Below are 19617 nucleotides of genomic sequence, written 5' to 3'. Positions count from 1 at the left end.
AGATGGATACCAATTTCCTCTGTGCGTTCAGTAGAAAGCTATCCGGCTGCAAACTAGCCTAACTTAGCACAAATTAATGGAAGCGGTTCTGCGGACCAGCTAGCTTAGCTGTTTGGCCAAAAACACCTCCCCTGGAGTTTTAAGCTAGGCTAGTGGTCCGTATCCTTCCATTAATTTGCGCTAAGCTAGGCTAGCTTGCAGCCGGATAGCTTTCTACTGAACGCACACAGAGAGGAAATTGGCGAACTATCTTCTTGTCTGACTCTGGAGAAGACGGTGAGCGTATTTCCCATAATGTTGCTGCGTTTCTTCATTACAGGTCGTTCATTCATTACACTGCAGAAATACGGTCATGGAAATGTAGTATAAAGTTATGGAAAAGTGATGGTAAACCTTTAATCAAATCAAATCAAATGTATTTGTAAGGCCCGACAACACACGTTAATGTCCCCATGGGCCGGACACGTCTTCTTGAAACAAGTAGAGAAGAAACAATAAATCAAGAACAAAACAAAAAACACCATGAAATCCTCTCTGGGAACTCTGAGAGGACACAGGCACACAGAAGTGACACCTGTCACTCCTACCAGCAGCACGTCATGCTGTCAAAGACTCCATCTACTATTATAATGTATTTCATTTGACCCCGCCTCTATATTTAATGTGTGGAAAAAAGAAACGCCCACGTGTGTCCCATGTTCCCATTCGATACCCGTGTGGGTTTTTTGGAACACGTCCCGCGTGATGCTAAATGTGCTCACATGATTCACATACGTGTGAATTTCTAGGCGTGGCATGTGAAACGATATGCTTCCGCATACTATCATCACACATGTGATCGGGACGTCTTCGGGTGAAACTCCGTGTCGGTGGTGAACGGACAGAGTTTAACGTCGACTCGGAGCGCTTTACAACCTGTACATGCCTCACATTCACCCATCACACACACACACACACCACACACCACACAACACACACACACACACACACACACACACACACACACACACATATACCGTAATTCCTCTAATAGAGACCCGGGCTTGTATTTGTTTCAACTGTAGCGGGTACCAGGCTTTTATTGAAAGGAGGCATGTATAAGAGAGAGGCCTATATTTCTAATTTTCAAACAGATCATAATGAATAAATCAACATTTTGTGTCAGTTTGAACCCAGTAAAATGTACTGGGTTCATTTATTGAAACCAAGTACTGTATGAAATAGTAAACCGTGCAATTACAGGTGGTCACTGGTCATTTCAACGTTTTCAAAGTGAAATCAAGTAACTCAAGTAAAATAGTGCAATCACAATACTGGTATAAACAATTCTGAGGTAGGCTTAGGTCGCTTTCACACAGGGGCTGTTTGGTCCGGACTTTCGGACCAGAATTCGATAGTCCGGTTTTTCGGGTCTGTGTGAATGCGTGTCGAACTCGGTTCGCGGACCAAACAGTCGAACTCTGGTCCGCCTGAAAACGTCGGTCTCGGTTCGGCTTCATCGAACCAAACGCGAACCAAATATAGGAAGTGATTATTATTACCACTGCTCGCAGCACTCACTGCAAAACAAGCACACTGCATCTAATCTCTCTATCTATCTATCTATCTATCTATCTATCTATCTATCTATCTATCTATCTATCTATCTATCTATCTATCTATCTATCTATCTATCTATCTATCTATCTATATATCTGTGCATCTTGGGAAGAAGGAAGAAAAAACGCGGCTTATTATTATTACCGAGCGCGGCTTATTATATTATTAATAAAACAGCTACTTGTGGGCACTCATAAAAACACTGTGGTCTACAAGTTGTTTAGCGAGAGGATGGTGGTAATGTGCTTCAATAGAACAATGGATCAATGCCATGTCAAAACTCGGCTCCGCTGATCTGGAGGCGTGAATATTAAAGGCAACCAACTTGTGTTCGGCTTTTCTCTGATTGGCCGCGCCCCCACGCGCAGGCAAGCGCAGTCGTCCCACGTCCCAAATGAAATCCAAGGAGCGCGCGCGAGCGGCAGCGCGGGCAACCAACTTGTGGCTGCTGTTCCAACGCACTTGTGTTGGGCTGCTGTTCCAACGCACTTGTGTTGGGCTGCTGTTCCAACGCACTTGTGTTGGGCTGCTGTTCCAACGCACTTGTGTTGGGCTGCTGTTCCAACGCACTTGTGTTGGGCTGCGGTAGCAGTGGAGCGCTATGAAATGCGCTGAACTAGAAAGCGTAACGTTATTATGTTTCGCGTTTTTAACAACCAACTACCAGATTCACTCGTGTATAAACAAAGCCCATACAGTTATGAAATGCGCTGAACTAGAAAGCGTAACGTTATTATGTTTCGCGTTCCATTGATTAACGCCATTACCTGCTGTGCTGTAGGAAGCAGAGGTACAGTAAGTTACAGTAGGTGTAGGTTACATGTTTAATCAAAGCCCATACAATTTTTTAGATGAATGATTGTGGATATAATATAGAAAACACATCATTATGATATTATGTCTCTATGATACACAGCGTGGATGGGCTTTCAGAGGGAGAGGCATGACTTTGCGACAGCCATATTAGACACTCACTGTACATCAGTGTGGAACTGTAACGTTATATGTTATTTCGCCCGTGGAGGCTGCTGAGCCTGAAGCGCCAGCGGGGCGACGCGGTGGTTTATCCCCGGCTTCCGTGCGCCGCCGCCGGCTTGACTCGGTCCAGCTCCAGCAGCAGCGGCCGTGCTCCGTTGTAGAACGAAGCCCTTCAATGACAGAGCTCTCATATTTTGCGAATGCATAAACTATATCTTAAATTATGGCTATGTGTCTAATATGGCTGTCGCTTATCAATGACTTTGCGACAGCCATATTAGACACATCGCCATAATTTAAGATATAGTTTATGCATTCGCAAATATGAGAGCTCTGTCATTGAAGTGGGTGGTGGCAGCTTACTAACAGTAGCGATTTTTATTGTTTTGTCATGACCAAACATAATCCCAACATAGATAGGAGGTGTACTGTATGTCAAATGTCGGTCATGTGGTGGAAGAGTTTAGTACAGTCACACAACAGAACACCGCTGTAGTACAGTCACACAACAGAACACCGCTGGTTCGACCAGCGCTTCTGCCGCGCCGCAAGGGCGTGTGCTAGTGGATTGATTGATTGGCCGTGTGGCCAATCAGAGAAACGCTGAACGAAAAGCTGAACACAAGTTGGTTGCCTTTAATATTCACGCGATCTGGAGGGCTCCGCAGTCTACACACAGACACACACACACACGCGCGCGCGCACACACGGGATCGCAGCCACACACACATTTCCACTGTCCAATAGACGAGCGCCCTTTTCGACCGCGTGACATTGTTCAGAAGGTCTCGGTCCGCCTGACAGATTTCTATGTGAATGCAGGCGAACCAAATGAAGAATGCAACAATGTTGCAACTTCACCGAGTCCACCAAAACTATATGTGAAAGCGACCTTACTCTCTTGGTAGACATTAAAGGCCAACCTTCACGTTGTATTTTTGTTCAATAAACAATGTGGACTAGGCCAACGGTGAGTTTCATGAAGAAGGAAAAAAAAAGTATTGAAATTGACCCAGTTTTAGCGTTTTTATCAAACATTTTGTCTGCCCAACACAATCACCACGCACGTGGATATTTTAATCAATGGTTCATAACGTGCGTGTGTAATCGAAATTATCTCGTCACAACAGGTGCAGGGCACCAGGGGGCTCACCAGGGGGCGCTGAGAGTCACACACAGCTAGTGGCAGGCAGAGAGCCTTGCTACCATAGATATATGCTTGCTACTACTAGCCGAATGAAAATGTATCTGTTTCACCTAACACTATTGCTCCGTGATTATAGCCACCCATCTCTAAAGCTAACCACTATTTGTAAAAGCCACAACCACGTTACCATATTTGTAATAATGTAAATCATTGTGTCGTTGTACACATATTGTGTTTATAACGTTAGTAGCTAACATAGCTTAGCTTGGTCGCTATTGTGCTAACAACATATCCCGACATCCGGCTCGCTGGCCGGCATGAACGGCCGACCCAAAATGGTTCTCTCCTCTCTGTACACCCCGTCCCCACGGGTACCCTGCCGGGGGGCCCATGGACGCGACAACGGCGACAATGGTGGCAGCCTGTAGGGTGCTCGAGCCCGTAAAGGCTAGTGGTACACGATAGCTATGAGCTAACTAAAGCTACAGGCTCAAACACCCTACGGCCGCCGCTGTTGTCACGTCCACAAGCTCCTCCGCAGGACACCCGCGAGGACGGGGGCACACAAAGAGGAGAGAACCATAGGCTAACGTCAGTGTAGTGGTCCCGACTGTAGCAGGGACGGCGGAGCTATAGGCACTGTGATGCACCGAGTGGGCCACCATTGATCTAGTACTATGACCTGGACGGGCAAGGCATTTCCTGAAGTGACGTCACGGCCGTGCTAGCGTCTGATAAGCTTCTTCTTCTCTTCTTCTTTTTGGTGTTTTACGGCGGACGGGCACCAAAATTGGGCCATTTACCGCCACCTACCGACCCGGAAATCGGGCCAGTCTTCCATTCTCCCCTCTTCTTTTTTCTTCTTCAACGGTTTAATGTCAGATCGCGACCACAAAAGGTGCATACCGCCACCTACTGTACAATCCATTCAACCCCCTAACACACAAAACAAAAACAAAACCCATCCCTAACATCACCACCCTATCCAAACCTAATCTATGAGTCACTCATTGCCTCCTGTGGGCTGACTCTGGCCTTCCTGAACACTCACCACCCCCTTCCCTAACTCTCTTACTTGATCACTCACAACAACCTTCTTCCCTAACTTCCCTAACGCCTTTACTACACCCCCCATCGTCAACCCCTTCATACCCATGTCAAGTACTGCTGCTTCAACTACTAACTCTAACCTCTCTGTCCTACTGCTAACCCTCACTATTGTATTCACCACTCTCGCCACGAAGGCCACAACACTCAATTTATCCTCCCATACCCTCTCTCTATCCTCCTGCCCTACCCTTTCTGCCACATGCCCTTCTCCAAACCCCTGCACCCTATCACGACTCCCCTGTCCTACCTTACTAGCCGCCTCTGCATACGACAACTTACCCTCCCTTCTCACTCTCTGAACCTCAACCTCCCTCTTCATCACCTCACAACCCCTAAACGCTACACTATGCTCCCCACCACAACTACAACACTTCAGCTTCACTCCCTCTCCACACTTCCCATATTCATGCTCCCCGCCACACCTAGCACACCTCTGTCCCTTCTTACATGAAACAGCTATATGGCCAAACTCCTGACACCTATAACACCTAAGAGGACTCTGAACAAATTCCCTAACCCTAAACATCCTATACCCTACAAACACTACACTAGGAACAACCTTACCCTCAAACTTAATCACTACCGTCTCCGTCTCTATCCTATCTGCTCCCCTCTTCATCCTTTCTGCACTCTTAACTATGCCATTACGCCCGTCCCTCCCTAATTCTTCCACCAGCTGCTCTATGCTAACCTCGACCGGTACCCCAGCTATCACCCCCTTATATCCCCCCTCCCTCTTCTCCCCTACTCTCACTACCTCACTTATACCCACTCCACCAATGCTCCTCATCTTCCTAGCCATCTCCACCTGCCCTACACTTACACACCCTAAGGCCAGATTCCCATCTCCCAAAACCCTAGCATACTTTACCTCTCCTAACCGCTTACCTACGAGTTTGGGCAACTCGAACAACCCTAATTTTTCTCACTCCCCCCTCCCCCTCAAACCTAATCACTACATGAATCACTTCCGCAACAACAATGTCTCTACCCTCACCATCTGATCCACTCGAGCTATCCCCCCTACCCTTTTTCCTCTTCACCCCCTTCCCCCCACTATCCTTGCCCCTCTTCTCCACCTTACTCCACCCTTCTCCCCCGCTCTCACCCCCCTCACCACACTCCATACTGTCAACTCCCATCGCCAAACTCACTCCCTCAGGGAGCAGCAAGGCGGACATACCCAACGGCTCATTCCCTTCATATCCGTCAAACGTGACCCTGCAGTCTTCACCCTTGATCCAGGAAACAAACCCCAGATACACCTTGTCATCCCCGGGGTACACAGCACGACAGCGGGAGCCCACCCTCCACGTTAGAGCCGCCTCCATGTCTCCATATCCCATCAAACAGTTCTCTCGACAAGTAAACTTAAGTCTCTCTCGCTTTCGACACCACCGCTCCGGCACACCAGGACCAGACTCCAAACATTCAATCTGCAAAACGCTTCCCTCCTGGCGGAGCGACTCTACTTCCCCTTCCGTCATCCTCACGCCACCGACTCGGAACAAGCCTCCCACCATCTCCTCCGAAAACCTCAACCTCCTCTGCTCCGACCACATCCAGCCGCCATCCAACCCAGCCGCTCCTGCTTCCGCCATCACGTCCGGCTACCAACTAACCCTGTTCGACCATGATCGCGCCATCACACCGCTTTGGATGCTCAAACCTCAAACTCAAATTACCGTCTGATAAGCTTTTAGATTCGGCTCATTAATATGCCCCTGTAGTGACGTCGGCGTTTGATAAGCTTTTTTGATTCGCGCGTGCATGTTATTCGTGCGTGGACCTTTTTAACTCTTTCAGAGTGGCATTTCCGGTGTCAAATGGAAAAAAATAAATAATGAAATTATATACCAATGATGTAAACTACCCATAATTGATCAGTAGGGTTTAACCTGGAGGTTGGGCTTTAACACCATACCATTTATATGGTATTTACTGCACAGCCAGGCCAGCATATAACAACAATAACAAAATATATTCCCTATGGTAAATACCATTAAAAACATCAACACAGTGCAACAGTGTCAATTTAACTTGAACTATAACTTCAACTGAGGTAGACTACCACAATACTGTGGTCCATCCTATTTATTGCCCATTCAAATGCCTGTATATATACGTAGGCCTATATACAGTTAGGCTAATAACAGTCAAGTTCAGCTGCAAATAATAAAATAAAAGATATGGTACAGTATTAACTAGGGCTGCAACTAATGACTATTTTGGTAGTCGACTAATCTGTCAATAATTTTTTCGATTAGTCGACTAATCGAAAAACAATTATATAAAAAATAATAAAAAATAAAAATAAAATAAATTCTTTTTTAATTTTTTTTTTTTTTGCACTACCTATCTTTGTGAAAGTGGCTTCTCAGCTCTGGTCCAGCTAAAGACAGAGCAGAGGAACAGATTGGACATTGAGCATGACCTCAGAGTTGCTTTGAGACTCTTGTCAGGACCAAACAACATCCCCAGTTATCCCACTAGTTCCCCCAAACTTACTGTCGGTCTGTTATGTTAAGCTAAGAAGTCTTCAGCTGGCTGGACCAGAGCTGAGAAGCCACTTTCACAGAGATAGGTAGTGCAAAAAATACAAATAAAAAATATTATAATTTTTTTTAATGACTAATCGACGCAGCAATTCCTCGTCAGTGATTTTTTATAATCGACATCGTCGATTATGTCGACTAATCGTTGCAGCCCCAGTATTAACTATAACATCATCAACGCAGCTTACACGGTGTAGAAACTTCTCTAGCCAACCCTTACTGGCCACAGACGCCTTGCCTCCATCACTCACTGTTGGGTAGATGTCCATTGCTTTTCTTTGTATCATTTTGCGCGACACACGGTTGTGTTTGTCGCATGAATCCACTCGGAAAGTAGTGTCTCCATCTCCTCGCTCACTTTTTTTCGTCCGTCCCTCCAGTTATGCGTGCTCTTTTACCGTCGGCTGCTTTCAGCTCATTCCTTTGTTTTTTCCCAATATCGGATTTGTCTGGAATCAATGTCTTTATTTTTTTCAATAACTTTCTTTATTGGAAGAGTTTTCAAAATTATGCAGACATCCATTTTTTATTTAATTTTTTTTCCCATTTCCCTTTCCTATCCCCTAACCCCACCGCCTATAGCTTATTCCCAGCGGAAGAGTGCTGCTGAGTGCTTCCGCGTTTTCCCTGATTGGTTGCGACACGCCCCGCGGCAGCGCGGCAGCCGCAGAGCGGAGCGGCAGAGCTTGCGGCATTATGTAGCCGTAATCCCCTATGTTTTTCATTCGACGCTTAGCTCAACTGGCAGCGCTGCCTTGCTGTGGATCCTCCGGTCCGTTCGTGACAAGTTCGAATCCCTTCAATTTTTTTTTTTTTTTTTAACGTGCATTCTTTCGCCGGTTAAGTTTAGGCATGTTAACTTTAAGCATTGTTTCGGAGTTGGTTATGGTTAAGGTTAGGCATGTTAAGTTTAGGCGCTGTTAAGGAGCTGGTTAAGGTTAGAGTTTGTCTTAGAGAATGGCAATATTCTTTCGGAGTTGGTTATGGTTAAGGTTAAGGTTAGGCATGGTTAAGGTTAAGGTTAGGCATTGTTTCGGAGTTGGTTAAGGTTAGAAGGGTTAAGTTTAGGCGCTGTTAAGGAGCTGGTTAAGGTTAGAGTTTGTCTTGGATAATGGCAATAGACAGCCTATTTCCGCGCTGCAGCGCGAGGCAATAGACAGCCTATTTCCGCGCTGCAGCTCTCTCACGCTGCCGTGGTCACATGGCCAATCAGAGAAAACGCGGAAGCACGCGACGCACTCTTCCGCTGGGAATAAGCTACACGCAACCCCACCCCACCCCACGAAGAGCGACAACAAACATACATATAATACACAAATACAAAATAAAAATGTGACAGAAAAATAAAAGTATAAAATAAAAAAACCTATGATACTAATATAACTGAGATGAAAAGACAAAACATTTTAAGAAATAAATAAAAATAGGGAAAAAACAGAGGGGGGGGGGGGGCTCAGTCGTCACAACCAGGCAGGGATGTCAAGGATTCTATGTGCTTTAAAAGGGGTCTCCAAGTCTTCTCAAAGGTATTCAGGGAGCCAGTAGGGCCTTTGAGGGAGAATCTGAGCTTTTCAAGATTAATAGATAATAGTAGTTCCTTAACCCACCTATTGTGAGATGGAGGTTGAGTATGTTTCCACTTAAAAAGAATAAGTCGCCTGGCCAATAAAGTGGAGAATCAATGTTAAAGTGCTTTGCGGCTTTCTCTCCCGAATGCTCCGCCGCATAAACTTAACGTCAAACTTTCGTCTCTGTTTAGTACCGGTAGCCATGCTTGCTCTGTTGTTGCTGTGTTACGTGCTGCGCGCGACCCGTGTTCCATATATATACGGAAGTAAGGAGAGGTTCGCTCGCGCGTATATTAGTAATCCGGTTTGTATTAGGTCGGCTTATAATAGCTTATTTCAACAGCGCACCCGGTCATTAATAGAGTCGTTTTTTTATTGAATAGAGGTCACTATTAGAGGATTTACGGTATACATACACACACTCACATACACACACTCACATACACACACATACACGTATATACATACACACACAGACATGCATACATACATACATACATACATACATACATACATACATACATACATACATACATACATACATACATACATACATACATACATACATGCATACACACACCTACACACACATACATACACATACTCACACACACATACTATTACATACATACATACATACACACACACACATACACACACATAATTTTTTTTTTAAATAATAATATACATAAAATAATGATGGTAACATGCTCTTATTTCTGCAGTAATGAGATAATGGACCCATTTCCTTTTTGTTTTTATTAATTGACGTATTCACATATTCATCCAACAAATCTTTAGGTCTCTTTTTAACGTTCTCTAAAAATAAATGTCTAAACAAACAAACAAAACTACAACAACAACAACAACCAAAAAAGCAGGGTTGGGATTCCGAACAGGAGAACGTGTTCAATATTACCACCATGAATACTGTATGTTGCCGGCTGCACGTGTGACCATGTATGCCTATTCTTAAATCTGCACGTTTACATTGCACTACTTTTATGTCTTTTATACCTATCTTATGTCTGAAATGTATGACATTTTTTTTATTTTGTCCATTTGTGTGCTGATTTTATGTTCATTTTGTACCAATTACTGTGGTGCACTCTGGACTGCGGTCCATGTGTGAAGAGTACTGTATATAGATGGTTATTAAGTAAGGGATAATGTATAGCTACGAGGTCATTGTCGCAAAATAATTGACCGATGCAGAGTTTAAAATACCGAGCCGCCTCGGCGAGGTGTTTTAAACGTCAGTGAAGGTCAATTATTTTGCGACAATGATCGAGTATAGCTATACATTATCCCGCTTATTACATGGCTAACTTACTAACAATATACCTAATTCATTTTACATCGACTCGCAACACTGGTTCTGGCTCCGCTCGTTGCTCCGCCCTGTCATCGCTGGCAGCTTCCCCAGCAGCCGGCAGTGTCTGATTGCACTGATGTCAGTGGGCTTGATTGCGAACAGCTGCGCACAGCGGTCATTATTGCTCGGCAGAGGTCCGTTATCGGGTAATATCGGACCTCTGACGCGCGCTATTGACCAATCACAAGCAAGCATTTCGGTGAATGTGAAAACGCCATGTAATAATATTTACTATTGTTATATTTATAGAAATGCGTGCATTGAAATGTCTGTAGAAGTCTCGACTACATTGAAAATGAGGGTGACCTCGATTGTCATTTCGAGAATAAATAAAGTTTTTATGATAGGGATGTTCGATATTGGCTTTTTTTACGATAAATATACTCTTAATTTCCGATACCGATATCAACCGATACCGATATATGCAGGGTTCCCCCCCCCCCAAAAACAGAATAATTTCAGGTAATTAACATTACATATCTCTTGTCGTGGAATTAACACAACATTATGCATACTTTTGACAATAAATAAAATAAGAATTTGTTATTACTTGCTTGCCTGGGTAAATAAAGGTAAAATAAATGTAAAAAAAAAAAAATTATAAAAATGCCAATATCGGACATCCCTAGTTGATGATGATGGTGGTGGTGTGCTCCGTATAGCTGGTGCTCCCCAAGTACCTGCGGGCGCTGCCCGTCTACGTGAACAGCGTGCGGAAGAGCGAGGTCCTGCTGCCCGGCCTGCACAGCTCCATCCACCAGCGGCTCCAGCTGCGCTGCCAGGTGCTCTCCATGGACCCCCGGGGCATCGCCACGCACTTCTACCCCCTGCTGCTGCCACTGGTGAGGAGGGTGGGTGCTGCTGGTGCTGCTAGTGCTGCTGCTGCCACTGGTGAGGAGGGCGGGTGCTGCTAGTGCTGCTAGTGCTGCTGCTGCCACTGGTGAGGAGGGTGGGTGCTGCTGGTGCTGCTAGTGCTGCTGCTGCCACTGGTGAGGAGGGCGGGTGCTGCTGGTGCTGCTAGTGCTGCTGCTGCCACTGGTGAGGAGGGCGGGTGCTGCTGGTGCTGCTAGTGCTGCTGCTGCCACTGGTGAGGAGGGCGGGTGCTGCTGGTGCTGCTAGTGCTGCTGCTGCCACTGGTGAGGAGGGCGGGTGCTGCTGGTGCTGCTAGTGCTGCTGCTGCCACTGGTGAGGAGGGCGGGTGCTGCTGGTGCTGCTAGTGCTGCTGCTGCCACTGGTGAGGAGGGCGGGTGCTGCTGGTGCTGCTAGTGCTGCTGCTGCCACTGGTGAGGAGGGCGGGTGCTGCTGGTGCTGCTGGTGGTGGTGATTATAGGGGGTGTGACGACTTATATTGTGCCGCTACCGGGGGGGTCCGCACAAGGTCCTTGAAGGGCTTAACCCTTTCACTACCACACTACAGAAGGTTAACCCTTTTACTATCACACCACAGGTGTGATAGTAAAAGGGTTAACCTTCTGTAGTGTGGTAGTGAAAGGGTTAACCCTTTGTCGCGGGGCAGTGAAAGGGTTAACCTTCTGCGTTGTCGCAGTGAAAGGGTTAACCGTTTGGTAGTGTGGTATTGAAAGGGTTAAAGTGCTTGATTTCTTTTACACAAAAAAAAGTCGAGGCCTGGAATTGCTTGAAAACAGCCAATTTTTTTAACAAGGTGCTTAAAAAGTCGTTGAAATTCAAATCAACCATTCACATTGAATGTTTTGTTCATCCATGATCATATGTTTTGTTCATCCACGATCAAATAGTTCTGAATCAAGAAATTCTGTAGTTAAAAAAAAAAGATCTGTTTTAATCAAATCTGACGTTGCTGTCTCCAACTGCTTTTCCTAATTTCTTCTTCGTGTGTGATGCTCTAGCTTGCTCTCTAGCTGGCAAGCAGGCCAAGAAGATGCTTAAAAAAAACAGCATTTAAAAGTGAATTGTAGGGCGGTCAGGTGGCGTAGCGGAGATTGCGCTCGTCACCAACGCTGGAGACGCTGGGTTCGCATGTTCAAATCCAGCTCCCGGCGTTGTCACCAGCTTGGCTGGCCGTTCACACTAATACAATTGGCAGTATTAGGGGGTGGGGAAAGCTGGCGGGTGTGTCCTGGGCGTTGTGGACAGCGACCCCTACAGTTCGGTCGGGGCGCCTGCTCAGCGAGGGTAGGATCTGGAGAGAGGTAGTGCGGCCTTCCACACGTTACACTCTCCCAGTGAGAATCTGCGCTGCCAGGCTGTCTGCCGGCTGGCTGCACATGCGTCGGAGGAAAGCATGTGACAGTCTCCGGCCTCTCGGACCAACAGTAGGGGAAAGTGCGCAACAACCAGGAAGGGGGTTGGGTATTGGCATAACGACTAAAGGTGCTCCCATAGTCGAGCAGACTGTACACAGAGCAGACTCCGCGGGTGTCCGCGCGGCTCTTTGAGCTTTCATAGTCGAGCAGATCTCAGCGGATGTCCGCGGTCTATTTCCTACATTTCTCGCACCAGTTTTACTACATTTCCCACAATTCTGTCTGTTCTACTGTACTGGCAGAACCGCAGATCAGAGGGAACATTATCAGCGGGGGAGAGAGAGAGGGAGAGAGAGAGAGAGAGAGAGAGAGAGAGAGAGAGAGACATGTAGAGAGAGAGAGAGATGTAGAGAGAGAGAGAGAGAGAGAGAGCTTCACGGGCTCATCTCTCTCCTCGCGCCACCAGAGAGAGAGAGAGAGAGAGAGAGCTTCACAGGCTCATCTCTCTCCTCGCGCCACCAATCGCTTGCGCAGTGTCACATTTAATGCAGTTCAATGTCAACCAAAACGCCGAGCAGCGTTTTGTGTGACACCAAGTCAGCGGCGCGGATGTCCGCGCGTCAGAAAATAGGAGCGTCGCACCTGTGGGTCTGCTGTCCGCTGAGATCAAAGCTCAAGCGGACATCCGCGGAGTCTGCTCTGTGTACAGTCTGCTGGACTATGGGAGCGCCTTAACAGTGGGATGGGAGAAAAATCGGAAAAAGGAGGGGGAAAAAGATAATAAAAAAATTTTCAAATTAAAAAGTGAATTGTATCCTTCAAGTGACATCCTTGAAAATGTAAAATAGTGATTGGAAAAGTACTTAAAAGTCCTTAAATTTCATTTTGCAATGTCTGTGTGAACCCTGGGGGCGTGACAACTTATATTGTGCCGCTATACTGTATATATCCGCGATATGAAAATGTGACAATATGCAACCTGGGAGACGAAGAAATGGAGAAGATGGATTGTGATATTGTCATGGTTTTTGTTTCGTATTCCTGTGATGGACAGCTGTCGATCACTGGACTCTGTGGTTAATTGCCCCTTGGTAGGGCAGGTGTGTGGGCTTGATTGCACCTGATTCAGTGCAGCTGTGCCTATGGTAGCAGTCTATTTAAGTTTGAATCTCGCAGGGTTAGCTGCTTTCTCATTCCCTTTTGTGTTGGCTATCCTTCCGACCAGGCTTTCTTATTATATTAGTGTAGTTCTGTTCTGTGCCCTGTTCAGCATTTTGCCTTTCTCTGTAGCCATTCTGGTTTTAGGCTACTGGCTTTATTTTACACTTTCTAGAAGCTGGGTTTTGAAGCTTTTATTGTAGTGTTTCTTTTCATGACAGTTTTCTTTTCTCTTTAGAACTGTCATTTGTCCACTACTGCACATAAACTCCCTTAACTCATTCAGCGCCATCGCTTAATCCACGAGATGGAGCTAGTGCGCCACCGCTGTAAGTCAATGGGGGGACTGTGAGATTTGCGAGTCCTTAAAATATATCTTAAAGTATAGCTATGGATCTAATACACCCGTCGATTATCAGTTAGTTGCATCCAGTCAACATGTACAAAACGGATTGTTTTTTCATCGGTACATTTTCGTTTTATAGCCTTTTGAATACGAGTATAGTTTTGGTGATTCTTTTTTTTATCCTCTTTTTCTCCGCCTGATTTTTCTATTTTTCTCCCCATCCCAATTTAGTCGTTGTGCCAATTCCCCCCCTCCCCTACCTGGTTGTTGTGCGCATGTTGCTCCTACTGGTTGGTACAAGGGAACCCTGAAGTCCACCACATGCTTCCTCCGACACATGTGGAGACAGCCAGTGGCTCTCTTCTCACCTGGCAGCGAGGACTCTCATTGGTGAAGCGTCAAGTCAAGTCAAGTCAGTTTTATTTGTATAGCACATTTCCAGGCAGCGGCAGCTGACACCAAAGTGCTTCACAAGCAAGTTGATAAAAACAAAATAGTGTGAGGCAAGGTATAAGATAAAAAAAAAAAAAAAAAAAACATAGCAAAGCAATGAAGGCAACAAAAAAACAAAACAATATGGTGCAAGATATAGGATTAAAAACATAATAAAGCAATGAAAGTAATAAAAACTGGTAGGACACAGTAAAACAAAGAGGATAGAAGGGCCAGGGGTCTAGTGGTGGTTAAGTAGGGGGGAAGGCCAAGGAGAACAGGTAGGTTTTCAAGAGTGATTTAAAAGCCTGTACGGTCTGGGCAGTCCGTACGCTGAGGGGGAGGCTGTTCCACAATCTAGGCGCTGCGGTGGAGAAAGCTCTGAAAGCTCTGTAACGCGTGGGAGGTCACGCTGCCTTCACCATTTCCTCCACAATGCCAGATTACCACCCACGACTTCCCTCCCCCTAACTCAGCCAAACGAGTTAGTATGACGACCGGCCCAAGCCGCAGGGCAATGCTGACTCCGGGAGTCGAGACCGCAGCCTCTTGCATTGGCGACGAGCGCAATCTCCGCTACGCCACCCGACCGCCTAGTTTTGGTGATTCTGAGTAATTCCAGGAAAATACGCGATAATAGCCCTTTAGTGGAATACACTAAACACGTAATTTTTTGCCGGATTATCGTATCTTCCTGAAATCAACGCTAGATTATCATTATTATCCTTCCTCGCGCATACATGAAAAGAGCATTGGACCGCGTGGCTCCGCCGCAGCCTCCTCAAACTCAACGGCACACAGCCACGCACACACACACACACAGCCGCGATTGCGGTAGAAAGACATATCAGATCAACGATCAAATTTATATATAGTGTTCTTACCTTGTATCTGATGTAATGCAAAAGAAATAATCCAATTATCTGATCGCCATTTGAAGTACTGGGCGCGGAGGTCCGTGCCATGTTCAACAGCATTGCACATTGAGGGGGGGGGGGGGGGGGGGCAGCCTCGCAAATGTATCGTTGAAACCGGTTACCTCGCCTGAGTATTTAAACCACGCCAGCACGGCTTCGATTGTCCCAGAAAAGAAACTACACCAGTCCCAGTGGAGTGCAGTACAACCTGGAAGGCATAGGCGGCGGTATTTGCCCTTTTGCGAGCTCAGACCCATTCCCAACGATAACATCAGGCTGGATGGATGAAAATGAATGGATATCGCTAATAAAAGAAATAACGATTAAAACCTGACTATACTCTGGTCTGGCGCTCAAGCGATGGCGAGTTAACCCGACTATCATCGTGACTGCCGCTGTATGAGTTAATGCAGGTTTATTGTTATTTAAGTTCTTTGTTATTAGGAGGTGCCTTTGTGGCTTATTTCAGTTTTTCTATAATACCTCTATTGAGTGTTGTCCTGTTTTTTGGACTTGATTTATTTTCTTATCTACTCATTTTGAGGCTTCCACCTGTAAAGGTAGTTTTTTGTTTATTTCCCCCCTTCTCCTTATGTCTGCTTAGCAGTTTAGTGGTTATACGAATAACTTAAGAGAAACGTAACGCTTCTGTTTACAGTTCCATAAGAAATATTTGGAAAATGGCATTGTTTTGAGTAATTGTTTTCTTTCCCTTTTTACCCCCCAAAATATCAAGATAATATTGAATGGTGTCGTGTATGTCCCGAGTGCCATAGAGCTAATAGACACTAGTTTTAAATGATAAAAGATTGCATGATGGCATATAGGAGAAAGTGGTGGCCCTGGTTAACCTGTCTCTTCGCTTGCGTGTCTACAGCCACTGTCTGTGAATAGCTCCAGCAGAGTGAGCCCTCCTAGCCTAGCGGAGGCTGTGCGGTGCAGTGCTGCTAGCCTGGAGCCCGGGGGTCTCTACCTGGTCCACGGACCCCTGGCGCTGCTGCTCTGGGTGGGTAGCCACGTCCCCACGTACACCCTGGTCCAGCTCTTCAACGCCAACTGCTTCTCATCGCTGCCCTCTGGAGAGGTGAGGGTTTGAGAGGAATGGGCAGGATGGAGGGTATAGAGAGGGGGACGAGAGAGAAGGATGGCAGAAAGGAAGAATAGATGGGTAGTGAAGAAGAAAGTGATGGAAGGAAACGGAAAAGGAGAGTAATATTAGCCTGGTCTCGAACCATCACTTTCACAGAGGAAGGGTTGTATTTTGTGGTGTGCTTCCAAATGTTAAGATATAGTCTTGTTCATTCTAATGTAGTTTTAAAATTCTAAATCACTGCGCAAAATACATAATTTGAAATGACAGCCTGTTAGATGAGCAAAACCACCTATTCTAATTGTTTGCATTTTTTCAAGCTAACATTTTTTTTTATGTTTTTGGCAAAAGCCCATTCAACTGACACTACTCTGGGTCCACTTCCTGATATTAGCTAATGATATTCTGGCTTGTTAAACCGACACCCTACGGCATAGGGCTTGGCTTGGGAAGCTAACATCACATTTCCCCTGATTTGTTGAGGATCACTCTGATTGACTGTGCAGATTTTTATGTTAGAAGATGGTTGGGAAGTCTAGCTGTGTGAAAAACTGCCACAGAACATCTCAACCACCACCGGAGAGACATTGACACATCCCTTCCTTGGTTTTTGCAGTTTTAGCGATTCCTCAATGCAACCACTTCTTGAGCATTATAGTTAGCAGTATAGGAGCAAGGTCTAGCTCACTAGGCTACTTGAAAATGAGTTGCTGGAAGAGATTAGACTAGATTCAAATGTATTGTTATTATGCAGCACAAGTACAGTACAACGAAAAGATGTTTGGCATCTAACCAGAGTGCAAATGTAACCGTAAAGTGCAATAGCAATATACAATGTACAGGTCATTAAACTGGATACCAAATATATAAATGAGTACTACTGAGTAATCGCACTAATCGGATGTATGTACAGTGTTATGGTAGTAAGTCATATTGACCAGTTGTATAACTAGTAAGAGTAGGTAAGGGATATGTACAGATATATATACAGGTATGTAAAAAGGATTATATGCAGGTATATACAGACCGATGTGGATAAATATATATACAGTAAATATTATATGTATATGGTATATACAGCATTATTGTACATGCTATCATACATAGTTATATGGGTTATATGCAGGTGTATAAATAGGTATATAGAAAGGATTATATACAGGTATATTCAGACAGATATGGATATACATATATATATACGGTAAATATAAATGTGTATACGATATATACAACATTATTGTACATGCTATCATACAGAGTTATTATGGATTATATGCAGGTGTATAAATAGGTATATAGAAAGGATTATATGCAGGTATAGTCAGACAGATATGGATATGTATATATATGGTAAATAGATATGTATATATACGATATACAGCATTATTGTACATGCTATCATACAGGGTTATATGGGTTATATGCAGGTGTATAAATGGGTATATAGAAAGGATTATATGCAGGTATATTCAGACAGATATGGATATACGTATATATACGGTAAATATATATATGTATATACAGCATTATTGTACATGCTATCATACAGAGTTATATGGGGTAGACTATAGAGAATGTCGTATAAAGGTGTTGAGGACAAAAAGTAAATTCTGTGTGTCTGCTTGTGGGCTTCTTCAGACCAAGCTGCCCGCTCTGGACAACCCTCTATCCACCAGCATCCGATCCCTCATCCACACACTGAACACCCAGGCGCCCTACGCTCGCAAGGTAAACCTGCCAACAAGCTAGCCCCTTTCGTGACTGTGATGCACGCCAACAAGGTTTGGTCGAGTGAATCCACAGTCCCTTGCTCCCCAATAGGAAACCACCCTATTTTAACTCCTAAACAGGAAGGGCTGGCTCCACGGCACAACTATTATAACGTCGCTGTCAGATGAAAACCACTTATCTCCAATTTTGGTAATTTTCCCTTTTTTTTTTTTTTTTTTTTTAACTGGGAATGAATGTTTACATGGTTCTCCGTCATGTGAGCCAGTTCCATGACCCTGGCTTAAACATCTAGCCCAGGGACTACAACTGAAAACTAGCAACCCGGCTAATGTTGGCATATTTACAGTTTTTAATTTGTATTAATTTATAATTGTATAACTGTTGATTGATATGCACTGTCCCTGATCAAATAAACTGAGTAAATTAAACTAGGACTAGACATATGAAACACATTGAAAACCCAATGTATGTCTTTAAGAATACATGGATGTTCATCTGAAAATGAAGCTGTTTTTCAGAATTTCCAGGAAGTAAACTTTTTGGAGATGAGAGGTTTTCATCCGACAACGACGATAAGATGCACCCCCCCCCCCCCCCCCTTTAGTACAGATGGTATTCAGAGAACCATGGTTGATGTAAATGAGAGTTCACTCACAATGTAAGCTAGCGCACCACAAAAGTGTGTCTGATTCTGATGTGTGTGTGTGTGTGTGTGTGTGTGTGTCAGCTGTGGGTGGTGAAGCAGGGGGACGGCTGTGAGGAAGCCCTACAGCGCCAGCTAGTGGAGGACAAGAGTCCCAACGGAGGAGCCTCCTACGCAGACTTCCTCTACCACCTCCATGTCAACTCCGTCAGGCTCCTGCAGTGACCTCTGTCTTTACTTTAACCCTCTCACTACCACACCACAGAAGGTTAACCCTTTCACTACCACACTACAGACGGTTAACTAAATTATACAGGGTAACTATGTAATCCATATGTGTGAATGTTGTACTAAAGCCAATAAACTGAACAAATATCACAATGACTTTTTGCGGGAGAGAGGGCTTACAATTTAATTGTAATTCTTCGTTTGAAGAATGCGGTTGTGGTTAACTATTCAGAACAAAGATTAAAGGTGCTATAGAGATGACATTCAGCCACTAGATGTCGCACTAGAGCGCCACTCTCATTTATCCAATCGGGTGCATTCCAGGTGAGGAAATGGGGAGTAGGGAGGGGATTACATGCCTGCAACATGTAAACGACAATGTTCATTTTGGACCCGCAAATTTTTTTTTAAATGATAAATTCATGAATCAATACTTTTTTGGGGGGAAAAGCAATACTTTTATTCTGCTCCTTTCTAAGTGCTATGTGGATGTATTCATCTTTTTTTTTTTTTTT

General features: G+C 44.9%; 1 protein-coding gene across 1 annotated transcript in view; it reads left to right on the top strand.

Moving 5' to 3' along the window:
* Positions 1 to 19163, top strand: part of LOC311223353 (protein transport protein Sec24C) — a gene marked incomplete at its 5' end in the record, with an annotated part of 112958 nt that extends 93795 nt beyond the window's left edge. The window contains 4 exons of the mRNA XM_084308144.1: positions 10995 to 11174; positions 16288 to 16494; positions 18139 to 18228; positions 18959 to 19163. Coding sequence (XP_084164270.1) covers positions 10995 to 11174; positions 16288 to 16494; positions 18139 to 18228; positions 18959 to 19099 — 618 coding nt within the window. The 3' untranslated portion in view covers positions 19100 to 19163. The remainder of the gene's footprint in view (positions 1 to 10994; positions 11175 to 16287; positions 16495 to 18138; positions 18229 to 18958) is intronic.
* Positions 19164 to 19617: the final 454 nt, after the last annotated feature.

This window comes from Notolepis coatsorum, assembly GCF_963971535.1.
Source record: "Notolepis coatsorum genome assembly, chromosome: 2".
Classification (NCBI taxonomy): domain Eukaryota; kingdom Metazoa; phylum Chordata; class Actinopteri; order Aulopiformes; family Paralepididae; genus Notolepis; species Notolepis coatsorum.
This window is presented reverse-complemented; position numbering and strand designations above follow the sequence as displayed.